General features: G+C 48.9%; 1 protein-coding gene across 6 annotated transcripts in view; it reads right to left on the bottom strand.

Annotated features, from left to right (window-relative positions):
• PIEZO1 (piezo type mechanosensitive ion channel component 1) overlaps positions 1-14,488 on the bottom strand; it is a 117,274-nt gene that overhangs the window by 74,402 nt on the left and 28,384 nt on the right. For all 6 annotated transcript variants that reach the window (XM_029074833.2, XM_029074834.2, XM_029074838.2 and 3 more), the window contains exon 2: positions 1,002-1,097. In XM_029074833.2, the coding sequence (XP_028930666.1) occupies positions 1,002-1,097 (96 nt within the window). The remainder of the gene's footprint in view (positions 1-1,001; positions 1,098-14,488) is intronic.

The raw sequence follows: 14,488 nt of genomic DNA, 5'->3' as shown, positions 1-14,488 counted from the left end.
GCTAATAAAGCTGGGTTTTTGCATTCCCTCCCTCTCTCCCACCCTGATATCTCTGCCTCTTCGGATGTTGTGGGGAAAAGCAACATAGCAAGGAAGCAGAGGGGATCTGTTTCCTGACGAGTGAGAATTGAATGATTTTTAAACCGGCTTGGCATAGACAGGGAGTCACCTAGAATGCAGGAAATGTGTCCTTGACAAACCTCAGAGCCTGGGCATCCACTTAATGATAGTCATCGAGTCGATGGGAATTCGTTGAATAGGAGATAGATGGTTTGAAGAGATCATCATGACTGACTCTTTTCAATACCAATTCTTATCAACGGTTTCTATCTTCACTGAATCTACCTGTGCCATCTTGAGGTTATACCAGCACAGATTTGGGCCATGGGAAAATGCTCATTAATTCATTTACCATGTTATATCCAAACTGTGTAATGAAGAAACATTTTGTGGCAGACTGGGTATAAATCCAAACAATTTTCCAGCCCTCCGAATGTTCTGTCGCCCTCATGGGGCACAGAGGAAGTCAAGCAAATGAAGAGGTCTTTCTTCCTAGACAGTAGCATAAACCAGCATATTCACCCAGGGCAAGTGGAAGAGTAGTTAAAACTAATTTTGCCACATAATAATAATAATGACAACTATTATTATGGTGCTTAAGCACTTCCTATATTCCAAGCACTGTTCTAAGCACTGGGGTAGATGTAAGTTAATAAGTTGGACACTGTCCCTGTCCCACATGAGGCTCACAGTCTAAGTAGGAGGGAGTAGGATTGAATCCCCATTTTACAGATGAGGTAACTGAGGCACAGAGAAGTTAAGCAACTTGCTCAAGGTCACATAGCAGACAAGTGGCGGAGCCAGGATTAGAACCCAGGCCCTCTGACTCCCAGGCCCATGCTCTTTCCACTAGGCCACACTTCTCCTCTATCTGCCACATGGGGGGCACTGAAAGAAGAAACACCACCCCAAGCTCCCCCAGCCAATTCCACTCCCCTTACCTCGGACGCTGTGCTTGGTAGGTCCCAGGAACCAAGGCAGGAGCAGCAGGAAGAGCAGGTAAATTAGGGACAGAGCATTGAACCGGAACAGGCAGGCTGATGGGAGAAGAAAACGGAGAACAGGTTAGGAGCTTCACAGGTGTAGGAATGCCAAGGGGTCAAAGTCCCCCGATCCTTCCCTGACCCCATGACCCTTCTACTTGGATTTGCACCCTTTATTCACCACCCCACTCAGCCCCATATACATATCTATAATTTATTTATATTGATGTCTTTCTTTCCCTCTAGACTATGAGCTCCTTGTGGGCAGGGAACACGGGCAAGCACTTAGTACAGTGCCCTGCACAACCCAAGAACTCAATAATTACGACTGATTGATTAGGAGCAGAGTCAAAGCTCCGTATTGGCATCAGTTCCCTGAGCTCGGGGTCTCCAGCAGTCTCGACGGCCAGTGGGCAGGTCGTCCCGGCTCTCCCCAAGAGGTCCTCCCTCTTCATTCCTGTCCCACCGACCAGTACAAGGAAAGGGTCTTGGCCAATGGGGAGGTCGCTGACTCCTGTACACTCACTCACCACAGACTTTGGCCATCTCCCTACATCCCATAGACAGCGTGGCTTAGTGGAAAGAGCATGGGCTTGGGCAGAGGATGTGGGTTCTAATTCCGGCTCCACCACTTATCTGCTGTGTGACCCTGGGCAAGCCGCTTAACTTCTCTGTGCCTCAGTTACCTCATCTGTAAAATGTATATTAAAACTATGAGCCCCATGTGGGACAACTTGATTACCTTGTATCTACCCCAGTGCTTAGAACAGTGCTTGGCACATAGTAAGCACTTAACAAATACCATAATTATTATCATTATTCATTCAATCATATTTATTGAGCACTTACTGTGTGCAAAGCACTGTACTAAGCACTTTGGAGAGTTCACTATAACGATAAACACATTCCCTGCCCACAACGAGCTTACACTTTAGAAGAGCAAGGGCAGAGCTCAGAGAGAGGGCAAGGGAGGGCACTGTGGATTTGGGGCTGGAGGGGTGATCCCAGCCCTCTGGAAACATCTTTCACAGGTGAAGACGCAGAAAAGAACAGCTAGATTGCCTCTTCGTCCAGGGAAAGAGCCGGGACTAGAATTGGAGTGGGAACAGACAAGGTTGGAGGGTCGGGCTGTCAGCCAAAGACCTTTCCTCCCCCAAACACTGTGGGCTTTTGCTGGGTGGCTGACTACACAGGAGTGGCCTGTTCACCCCCTGGCACTGCACACCCTCTGCCCCGGGCTGCCCACGTTCCCGGCCATAGGAAGAGACATCTGCATTTCTGTGGTCACCTTTCCCTACACTGTGCCACACTGGGACCTTGTCCTGGAGGCCCATGGGCACAGGAAGGAGGAGAGGCTTTTTCTCTCTCCAAACACTTCCCCCAAAATGGGAATTGTGGGTGAGACCAGTTGACAGGCCTCCTTTCCCTCTCCCTGGACCAGCGCCGGGAGACTAGACTCTCCCCCAGCCTTCCCTGTCCAATTCTTCCTGGGACCCCGAGGCCTCTTCCAGCACTGGGGACCCCTGACAGCGGGACCGGCATCCTCTCTTTCCCCAACAAATACCACCCCCTCACCCCCAGTTCAGATCTTCAGCATGGCTGCCCCAGGCCTCTCTCTTCACAGTCATGCTATAGCCTGGCCTCAGCTCTTCAGAGGAATTTGGGAATAAGAAGAAGCAGGGGAGCACAGGAAGATTCAGCAGGGGAAGGTTTTAGAACCAATTCTCAATTATTCACGGACTGACTAGCCCCTGTGCTGGTGTCTTTAGGCAAAGAGGTTCAGCCTGCCTATTGGGACTCATGTCGATTTTGCTCCTGAAGAATCTGTCTCCCTCTTGGGCCTTGGCTTCGCAGGGTGCCCCAGACCACTTCAGAGAGAGCACAAAAGCCTCATCCACCCATTCTGATACCTGTCACATCAGGTTGGTGACTTGGTCGAGGGGAAAAGGGTTTGATTCCTGGTGTTCTCTCTGAAGAAGCTTGACACTCCCAGGATGTTGGTAGAGCACTCAAAATGCTAAGCAACGAGAACAGAGTTCAAAACGCAGCGGGGCAGGATGGAGCATGAGAAAGAAACAGCATCTGAGGGTGGATAACATCAGTTCTGTAAGTCTGAAAGACTGGCCTCGCCCCCGGGCACCACACCCACACCCCCAGTTTACTCACACTCTTCGGCTCACTTCTTTTCCAGATCATTTTGAATTAGAATATTTTTCTCCAAGGGGTGGCCGAGCTATCCAACTGCATGACCAGATTCTCCCTCTCAGAACCCAGATCATTCATGAAAGTATCAAGTCATCCTAGACCTGTGGGACTGCACTTGGCAGCTCTTGGAGTCTGGCTCTGAAGAGCCAATGGCCAATCCCACCCGCCCCCCACCCAGTTGCGCTTCCGATTCAGCCACATTTCTCCAGTTTGTCGACGGGAAGGTCCTGTGGGACCAAGCCAAAACCTTAACCGGGTTCACTCCAGACTGTAAACTTGCTGTGGGCAAGTAACGTGTCTACCAACTCTGTTATACTATACTCTCCCAAGCACTTAGTATTGTGCTCTCCACCAATAAATACGAATGATTGATTTAACTCCTGGATTACTTCCTCCCGGCCTCTCAAGCTGGTCCATTAATGGCTGGGTCTGCCCAGGTCCAAGAAAGTGGAAGGCTGGGCAATTATCCACTCGCTCCATGTAGACCACTGAATTGTTTAATCAGGTCCCCAAGTGGATTGTTATTGACCCAAATTATCCATCTGGGCTTTTAACATGGAGCCAATCAACCAGATAACTGCTGGTCCTCCATTTGCTTCGGTCTCTGCAGAACTAGCCACCGTGTCACAGAGGCCAACAACTAATCTGAGAGGATTTCAGAAAGCAGACAGCGTTTTAGCCAGGACTCTTTCCCAGACTCGTAAATGCAATCTTGTAAGTTTGTTGTCGGTAAGGAACGTGTCTATCAACGCTGTTGTTTTGTACTCTCTCAATCACTTCGTACAGTGCTCTCTACTTAGTAAGTGCATCGTTAACATGATTGAAGATGATAATGTTTCACTATTTCTTCTAGAAGCTCAATCAATGATATTTATTTAGTACTGTACTAAGAGCTGGAGAATATACCACAGAACCAATGTTCCCTCCCCTTTATGAGCCTACAGTCCTATTGTTGTAACCAAAAATTCACAATGGCAATTCAGACCTAAAGGTTATAATGGAATTCTGTTACCTAGGCAGTGCCCAGTCCAATGATGAAGGTGATCAATAAGAAAATAGAAGACAGAATCAGGAAGGCCACCACATCCTTTGGGAGACTGTCAGAGTGTGGCAGCAACATGGTATCTAGGCCCCAGAAAACTGAAGTTCTATAGAGCTATAACAATAACAATAATAATAATAAAGGTATTAAGTGCTTACTATGTACCAGGCACTGTTCAAGCACTGGGATAGATACAAAATAATCGGGTTGGACACAGTCCCTGCCCCACCTAGGGCTCACAGTCTTAATTCCCATTTTACAGATGAGGGAACTGAGGCACAGAGAAGTTAAGTGACTTGCCCAAAGCCACACAGCAGGCAAGTGGTGGAGCCAGGACTAGAATTTAGGACCTTCTGATTCCCAAACCCATGCTCTATCCACTAGACCCTGCTGCTTCTGAGGTTGTAGTGCTGCCCAACCTTCTCTATAGCTGAGACACCTGGACACATGTCTGGACAAATGTCACATCCAACACCTTTGAGCAGTTCCACCAATATTACTTATGGACCATACTTAATATCAAAATGGCAAGACTCTTGTTTATGAAACCATGGCAAGACTGTTTATGAAAGTCTGGAATACAGACAGCCTCCTAGCATCGATGCTATGCTCACCTTAACACAGCTACCTTTTTCACCTCTCCCTCAACCCCACAGCACTTATATACACATCCATAATTTATTTATTAATATCTATCTTCCCCTCTACACTGTAGGCTCAGGGTGCACAGGGAATGTGTCTACCAACTCTTATATTGTACTCTCTCAAGTGCTTACTACACTGCTCTGCACACCGTAAGTGCTCAACCATTGATGGATTCATTGACATATGAAGAGGATGAGCAACACTGGGATACCCAAACTGCTACTGTCCAGAGAGCTGTAATTGGAAACCAAAAGCAAGGAGGACAGAGCAAGTGTTTCAAGGATATAGTAAAACAGAGCCACAGATAATGCTGCATTCCTGCTGAAAACTGCTGGGGACAGACCGGGACAGTGCACTGCCATCAAGAAGGGAGTCTGACCAAGCAAAAGCATCGTTTAGGAAGAGAGGCAAGGAGGCAAAAGAGAAAACTGTACCAGATGCTCCAAATATTAAACACAATCATACAACAGGAGAAAACCTTTTTGTGTGCCCAATGGGATGGAGACTATGGATCCTGCATTGGTCTTCTCTCTCTCTCTCTCTCTCTCTCACACACACACACTCTCTCTCTCTCATAGGTGAACTGCACAATTAGTGGTGTCTTCTAATGTGAAGGACAACGATATGTAAAACAATCTAGTGGTGAACACACACAAAATATATTTACAAATAGTGAGAGCAGGAGGAAGAATAAGAATAGATCAGGAAATAGAACAAATATGAAATAACTGAATGTATGAATACATACTCAAATACAGTAATAGCAATTCTGCTACTAGTCAAGCACTTATTGTTTGCCAGGTACTAAACATTGATAATCAGATCAGATAATCAGGTCAGACTCAGTCCTTGTCCCACATGGGGCTCCCAGTCTGAGGGGGAGGAAAAATAGGCTTTCAATTTCCACTTTATAAATGAGAAAACTAAGGCACAGACAAGTTAAGTAACTTGCCCAAGAACACATAGCAGAAAAGTGGTGAAGCTAGGATTACAACCCAGGTCCCCTGACTCCCAGGCCTGCCCTCTTTCCACTAGGCCATACTGTTTCTCAATACAAAAAAAAAGGAAAATCGACATGCATACAGAAGTGCTGAGGATAAGAATAAAATACATAAACGTTAAGGGCGGTTGTTGGGTTGGCACCCCTGGGGTATGATGACTTAACTGGGGGAGATAAAGAAAGTTATTCTGAAAAGATACAGACACACTTCCCTTCAGCCTTCTCTTTCCTGGAAAAAAATGACCCCAGTTCCTTGGGGAGGAGGGACTCAAAGATGGGGCTCTGCACCCAGTAAGCCCTCAATAAATATCACTGATCGTTTGGGCTCAGCTGCAGGATAAGTGTCACACCAAACTTGGATCCACCCCACCGTACTCTCTCTCTCACTCTCTCTCTCTCTCTCTCTCTCTCTCTCTCTTTGGGGCCTGGGCAAACACTGAGAACCTCAATCCAGTGGACCCACTGGAGAATAGATTCAAATCTCTCCAACACAATGGAAAACCCCCCAAAAAGCTACAATCTCTGTCTATGTGACTATTGAAATGAGGGGGGTGGTGGGGAAGGAGAGGGGAGAGAGAGAAAGAGAGAGTGTGTAAACATGCCAATTCACAAGCCTAGGAGGAGTTGGAAATGTGACAAGAGAGATGAGTATGGTCAGGGAGCCGCCTCCCCTCATCCTTACTGACTAATTCCTCTTGGACTGAGTTCAAGGAAAGAATCTCTGAGATGGCCCTAAACTGGGAATCAGAGGGAATGGGAGCAAAGGGGAAGGTTTGGGAAACTCCCTGGAGGCAGACAGGGAAGAAGATGGTGAACCAGCCCAAGTGCAAGAGGGTTTGGGGATTCAGGCCCTCCTCCCATCCCTGAGAGTACCGGGGCCTAGGCTTCTCCCAGATGGTCTATGGGCTTGATGCCAAAAGGACATGAGCAATGGGTATATTCTCCTCCCCTTTGGGATGGCAACAGGAAAGAGGCTGAGGCCCTGCAGGGGAGTAGAGGCATCCCTCACTCCAAGCTCATTTCCAGCCTGATCACCCCGAGACAACCCCTCACCCCAAACCAACCTCTGCCCAAGGCCCTCCAAGACTTTGGTCTAGGTGTTCAGCCACCCAGTCCCCAGACGGCACAGGCCTTCTAATCTCAAATCAGGAAGGGCAGTTAGTTTACACAACATTTGGAACATTTCACCCCAGTCTCACCCCAAAGTAGTGATTGCAACAGGTTTTTCCCAGGCTGATGACCAGGTGATTACAGATTATTCATCATCACAGAAGCCCAGAGCTACTTCCCTCCCCTCTCTTGCCTGTCACATTGATTAAATCAGTTCCTTTTTGGTTTTCTTGAAAAGTCACACCGGGGTCTGACAGAAAGCCTAAACCGACCCACCAACTGAAGTTTCAATAAATTGATCATATTAACTGCTTACTGTGCGCAGAGCACTGAACTAAACACTTGGGAGAGTACAATAGAACAGAGTTGGTAGACATAGTCCCTGCCCACAAGGAGCTTATTATTATAATTATTATAATAATTGTGCCATACCTGGAGTGCTTACTATGTGCCAAGCACTGAACTAAATGCTGAGGTAGATACAATATAGTCCAGTCCTACATGGGGCTCACAAGAAAGAGGGAGAACAGATAGTGAGTCCTCATTGTGTGGATGAGGGAACTGAGGCACAGAGAAGTTAAGTGACTTGGCCCAAGGTCACACAGCAGGTACGTGGTGGAGCCAAGATTAAAACCAGATCCTCCGACTCCCAGGCCTATGTTCTTCCTACTAAGCCACCCTGCTTACAATCTAGAGGGGGAGATGGACATTAACATAAACCAGTTAGTGATATAAATTCTAGCTCCTCATCAGAGTTGGGCGGGGGAGGGGGTAAGCAGAAAAAGAAAAGTAGGGAGGGGGAATGAGCAGTGAGAGGGAAGACAGGTGAAAGGGTTGAGGGGTGAGAGGCCTCTTGTGCTGATTAAATCTGACCCAATCCCTCCCATTCCAGCCTAGGAGTCCAAGACCTTCCAGGTCACCCACCAGGAAGTCAGAACTCCAGGTTTGGTGACCTCTGTAGTTCACACCGCCCCACAGAACACGTGGCTGGTTGCTAACTACAAATTTACTCCACCTCAGCTCATGGAGAAAATATGCGACTTCCTGTGCCAGCAACAACAAGGCAGCAGTGAGGGACGGGGACTCAAGCGTGCAGGGGCACACACGCGCACCCCCACACCCTGACCGCTTGCCATCGCCCGAATAACAGGAGTCTGTTTTCCTTCTCTCCGTAGCAAAGGGGAAATCTGGTAGCGGCTTTCTCTCTGCTCTGGAAAAAAGAGAGTTTTGCCATCAGCTTCATGCTACCCGCCCATCCTTCTCACCCCTGACTCCCAGGCCTGTGCTCCTTAGACTTAAGAGCAAAGATTTTGGGGAACCCCAAACCCTAGCATTTCCTCCCCGTCACCACACATTTAGCCGCCTCTTCTGGGCTTGGCTGGGCTCTGGCTCCCAATCAATTATTGGTACTTATCGGGTGCTTACTCTATGTTCAGCACTATACTTAGAGCTTGGGAGAGCACAATACAATAGAGTAGGTAATCATGATCCCTGCCCACAAGGAGCTTCCACTCAAGATAGGGATGCAGATATTAAAATAAGTTACAAATGGATATGAACATAAGTGACGTGGGGATAGGGTGAAAAATCAAAGTGCTTAAGGGATATAGATGCAAGTGCACAGATGACACAGAAGGGAGGGTAAACAGGGGTAGTGAGAGCTTAGTCAGGGAAGCCTCTTGAAGGAGCTGTTATTTTAGGAGGGTTTTTGAAGGTGGGGGGAGCGGTGATCTGTTGGACATAAAGGGATGGGTTCTAGGCCAGAGGGAGGATGTGGTCAGCAGTGAGCTAGAGAGATCAAGGTACCGTGAGGAGGTTGGAGTTGTTCATTCATTCATTCAATAGTATTTATTGAGCGCTTACTATGTGCAGAGCACTGTACTAAGCGCTTGGGATGAACAGGTCGGCAACAGATAGAGACGGTCCCTGCCGTTTGACGGGCTTACAGTCTAATCGGGGGAGACGGACAGACAAGAACAATGGCACTAAACAGCGTCAAGGGGAAGAACATCTCGTAAAAACAATGGCGACTAAATAGAATCGAGGCGATGTACAATTCATTAACAAAATAAATAGGGTAACGAAAATATATACAGTTGAGCGGACAAGTACAGTGCTGTGGGGATGGGAAGGGAGAGGTGGAGGAGCAGAGGGAAAAGGGGAAAATGAGGCTTTAGCTGCGGAGAGGTAAAGGGGGGATGGCAGAGGGAGTAGAGGGGGACGAGGAGCTCAGTCTGGGAACGCCTCTTGGAGGAGGTGATTTTTAAGTAGGGTTTTGAAGAGGGAAAGAGAATCGGTTTGGCGGAGGTGAGGAGGGAGGGCGTTCCAGGACCGCGGGAGGACGTGACCCAGGGGTCGACGGCGGGATAGGCGAGACCGAGGGACGGCGAGGAGGTGGGAGGCGGAGGAGCGGAGCGTGCGGGGTGGGCGGTAGAAAGAGAGAAGGGAGGAGAAGTAGGAAGGGGCAAGGTGATGGAGAGCCTTGAAGCCTAGAGTGAGGAGTTTTTGTTTGGAGCGGAGGTCGATAGGCAACCACTGGAGTTGTTTAAGAAGGGGAGTGACATGCCCAGATCGTTTCTGCAGGAAGATGAGCCGGGCAGCGGAGTGAAGAATAGACCGGAGCGGGGCGAGAGAGGAGGAAGGGAGGTCGGAGAGAAGGCTGACACAGTAGTCTAGCCAGGATATAACGAGAGCCCGTAATAGTAAGGTAGAAGAACGGAGTGCATGGGCTGGGTAGTAGTACGTGATCCACAAGGTAAGGTAGGATGAGAAGAGATGCTTGAGTGTCTGAAAGTCGATGATAAAGAGTTTCTGCTTGATGTGGAGATGCAGCTCAGCTGCCTTGGCATCATAATCTAGTCCTGCCAACAGGACACCAGAGCAGCAGCCACCTGAACAGATTCCCAGCCCTCCCATCTTCCAGGCCCTATAGGAATCAGAATTTAGTGAAAATAGCACTTGTGGGAATTCACCCGGAATACATTCGTTCCCTCCCTGAGAGGACAAGAGCCCCGCGTAGGCTGGGTGAAGCAGTGGATGAGGCCGGCTAACTCTGGAGGTACCATAGTACTGCTCTCCAAGGATGGAAAAAAAAACCCCAACCTTGGCCACCTTCTCTTCCTCCCCACTGCCAGAATAAATGTCTGCCTCAACAGGGAATACCCAGACCAACTGGCACCCGGGGCTTGTGTTGGACCCCTGTTCTGCTCAGTCCTGTGGTCCAAAAGGGGCTGAAGCCATCCATTAATCCCTGGGCTGATCCACAACCCTGACAGTCTTAATGGGGTCCAGACTGAAGGGTGACTAGAGTGGGATGGATTGGGGAAAAGGAAAAGAAAATGAGTACAAGAGGTGGAGGGGGGAAAGATGGGTAGGAAAGAGGGCAGAAAAGAAGGAGAGGGGAAAAAATCTGACAAGGTGGCTAATGAGAAGTCATGGTCACAAAGAAGAGGCATCACTTTGTCGAACTCCAGCCCGGCACCTCTTGAAGGTGGAGAAACTGGGCAAGGATCCAGGGAATGTCCTCCTTACAAATCCCAGCCAGGTGGACTCAGTTCAGAGTCCTGAGTCTGTCTTACCTCTGTTGCCATCTCTGACTCCCCACTCCATCCAATCCCCTGAGCTCTGCAAGCATATGAAGCCTCTGACTTTAGGGGGCAGGGAGAAGTGCTGGAGAGACCGAGAAAAGCATCCGCTCCACCCCAAAACCTGGACCCAGCTCTGCCTTCCCCAGGACATTCAATCGTATTTATTGAGCGCTTACTGTGTGCAAAGCACTGTACTAAGCACTTGGGAGAGAACAATATAACAACAGACACATTCCCGCCCACAGCAAGCTCACAGTCTGGAGTGCCAGAGCAAAGAGACTCCCACATATGCAGAGACACTCCCAGTTCCAGACTTGCACCCCTTGTTGGCAGAATTGGAATTGGCCTTAGTGTGTGAGGATGGGGTTCACATGCCTGGGGGCGGGGGCATAACTGAGCAAGAGGAGCTGGGGAGGGATGGCTTCTCTCACCTCCTTATGGGGTGCAGGGAGAGGGCAAATGGACAGTACACAATTCCCAAAGAAGAAACCCAGGAGCCCATGACCCACTGAACCTGGCATAGGCCTTGCCTCCTGAAACTCAACCAGCTAATCTCCACCCTGAATGGGCAATGAGGCAGAAGCTGACTTTCATCCCACTTCTCCCACTTCCATATCCAAGGAGGCCGGCTTGCTCTTCCCACCCCAGCCTTTCCTGGAAGAATACCGGCATTCTTCCAGCTCCCATTCTCAGATCTTCCTTCCTTCTCTCAACTCCCTCTGTGGAAACAATCAGCCCCACAAACCCATAGGAAACTCTCCGCTCTCTGTGTTCCAAACCCATAATACTATGTCCCAAGCACTCTACAAAGTGCTGGGGTGAATACAAGATAATCACGCACAGTCTGTGTCACCAGAGAGGGAGAACAGGTATCTCAACCCCATTTTACAGATGAGGAAACTGAAGCACAGACAAATCAAGAGAATTGCCCAACGTCACAGGGCAGAAAAGGGGCAGAGCCAGGGTCAGATCCCAAGCCTCCCGACTCCCAGTCCTGTGCTCTTCCGGGAGAGCCAGCCTCAGAGAGCCTGGCCTCGGGAACTGTGGCAAGGGCAGCAACGGGATCTCACATAGGTCAATTCAAAAGGTCAGCGTTCCTTTCAGATGACAGGTGGGAGAGCCAGAAGGGGGTTGGGGGAGGGGAAGGGTGAGTGTGGCCCAAGCTAGAACCAAACCAAAGCCTACCTGGCACCAAAGGGATTGTGGGCCCTAGCCCTCTCCACCCGGCCCCACCTCAACTCCAGCTTTCACTATCTACCTTATATGGCCTGGAAGAAAGAGATCATAAACATTTGGCTAATGCTCTTTGAAAGGAACTTTATGGCTTTGGCAGGGAAGGGAGGAAAGGCAGGGAGGAATGGGTCCAGACAACCCTGAGGGACATGAACTACTCCCAGGAGATGTGCCCACCTCAACCCCAGGGGAAAAGGGCCACAAGGACCTAGCTGGGTGTTTAGTACACTGCTCAGCACAAGTAAGAGCTCAATAAATGAATGATTGATTGATTTCAGGAGCTCAGGAGCAGGTGAATCCTTCCTTGGCCCTAAGCCAGCATCTGGCCTCTAGGAGTTCAATTGACCACTCAGTGCAGGTGCCCAGAGGGGCACTAGGCAGGAATAGGGTGAAGGGGACTGCCTTAGGGAGTTGGAAATAAGAGGTAGGGGCATGACCAGCTCCCACCCCTTCACTGGGCAAGATGGCACCTGGGGATGGGCAGCTTTGGAGAGTCCATGGGTATTGCCTGAGCAACTGGAGCTCCCGTCCCTTTCAAAGAGCGCAGCAAGGGACTCTCCAAGCTCACCAGCCCAAGTTGGGGTTTGAATAGAGTCTAAGCATTTGCCGCCTGCACCTAGCTACTCCTCAGAAGGAGTTCGGGCAGGGTTTTGTGTTTGCGCTATCTTCTCCCTGCCCTTTTCAGGGCAGAAGATTTGGGGAACGCCAGGGTGCAGTAGGGAGCCTGGGATCAGGAGGGGTTTCTGGCTGGAAGGTCAGGGCACAGTAATTTTATTACCCTATTTATTTTGTTAATGAGATGTACATCCCCTTGATTCTATTTATTGCTATTGTTTTTGTCTGCCTGTCTCCCCCGATTAGACTGTAGGCCCATCAGTGGGCAGGTATTTCTCTTATCTGTAGCTAGTTTGTACATTCCAAGTGCTTAGTACAGTGCTCTGCACATAGTAAGCGCTCAATAAATACTATTGATTGAATAAATGAATAGGGAGCACTATTCAGAAGCTCTCCACCTCCTGGGCAAAAGCATGTCTTTGCCCCTTCCTCTCTAGGCCACAGTCCTCTACGGAGGCAGAGGGTCAATCCGTTGGCCAGTCGAGTCCCAGTTCTCTTGGCAGGAGGCATGAGGTGGGCATGTCAAACTCACCATTCTGTGTTGCTCACGGCAGCAGGAAAGCGAGTGGGAGGAGCAAGATTCAGGAGAAGCACTCATCTTCTGCCAGACCTAGTTCCTGGCTCCTGCTTCTTTAGTTGTTATTTTTTAGGATATTTGTTAAGCATCTATGTGCCAGACATTGTACTAAGTGCTGGGGTAGATGTAATCAGATTGCTCACAGTTTCCTGTCCCACATGATGCACACAGTCTTAATCTCTGTTTAATAGATAAGGTACCTGAGGCACAGAGAAGTTGAGTGACTTGCCAAGGTCTCACAGCAGACAAGTGGCGGAGCAGGATTAGAACCCAGGTCCTCTCCCAGGCCCATACTCTATCCACTATGCCACACTGCTTCTCCTGTCCTGGCAAAAACTGTCATTCCTTGAGGGCAGGGATCATGCTTACCAACTCCAAGAGCCCTGGCTTGGGAGTCAGAGGTCATGAGTTCGAATCCTCACTCTGCCACTTGTCAGCTGTGTGACTGTGGGCAAGTCACTTCACTTCTCTGTACCTCAGTTCCCTCATCTGTCAAATGGGGATTAACTGTGAGCCTCACGTGGGACAACCTGATGACCCTGTATCTCCCCCAGCTCTTAGAACAGTGCTCGGCACATAGTAAGCGCTTAACAAATACCAACATTATTATACTCTCCCAGGTGCTAAATACAGTGCTCAGCACACTGTAAGCACTCAGTCTCTCTAACTGAATTCGTTTAGCACTTAGTAGGTGACAAGAACTGAACTAAACACTGAGGAAGATACAACATCATCAGTTCCTACACAGTCCTTGTCCCACATGGGATTCCCAGTCTAAGTAAGAGGGAGAATAGCAACTAATACCATTAATTGACTAAGTGTAGCTGTTACTCTCCAGGGTTCTGGGACTGAAGGAGCCCATCTAAATGCAGGTCTCCAGCTAGGGAAAGACCTATAATTTATAAATTAATGTCTCTCTCCCCCTCTAGACTATAAGCTCACTGTCAGCAGGGAATGCGTCTACCAACTCTGTCATACTATAGTCTCCCAAACGCTTAGTGCAATGTTCTGCATGCGATAAATACCATTGATTGAGAAGGAGCAGGGGCAGCCCAACCCCAGAGCAAAAAGCAGGGCTACCGGCAGCAAGGGAAGTAAAGACTTGGTCACAGATCTCTCTCATTTCTGGGTCAGACCAATGTGTTATTTTGTTAATGAATTGTACATCGCCTTGATTCTATTTAGTTGCCATTGTTTTTACGAGATGTTCTTCCCCTTGACTCTATTTATTGCCATTGTTCTCGTCTGTCCGTCTCCCCCGATCAGACTGTAAGCCCATCAAACGGCGGGGACTGTCTCTATCTGTTGCCAACTTGTTCATTCCAAGCGCTTAGTACAGTGCTCTGCACATAGTAAGCGCTCAATAAATACTATTGAATGAATGAATGAATGAATGAATGGTCTCAAGCAGACCAGCAGTAGTCTGGGTCC

The sequence above is a fragment of the Ornithorhynchus anatinus genome, chromosome 11 (genome assembly GCF_004115215.2).
Source record: "Ornithorhynchus anatinus isolate Pmale09 chromosome 11, mOrnAna1.pri.v4, whole genome shotgun sequence".
In the NCBI taxonomy this organism is placed as follows: Eukaryota; Metazoa; Chordata; class Mammalia; order Monotremata; family Ornithorhynchidae; genus Ornithorhynchus; species Ornithorhynchus anatinus.
This window is presented reverse-complemented; position numbering and strand designations above follow the sequence as displayed.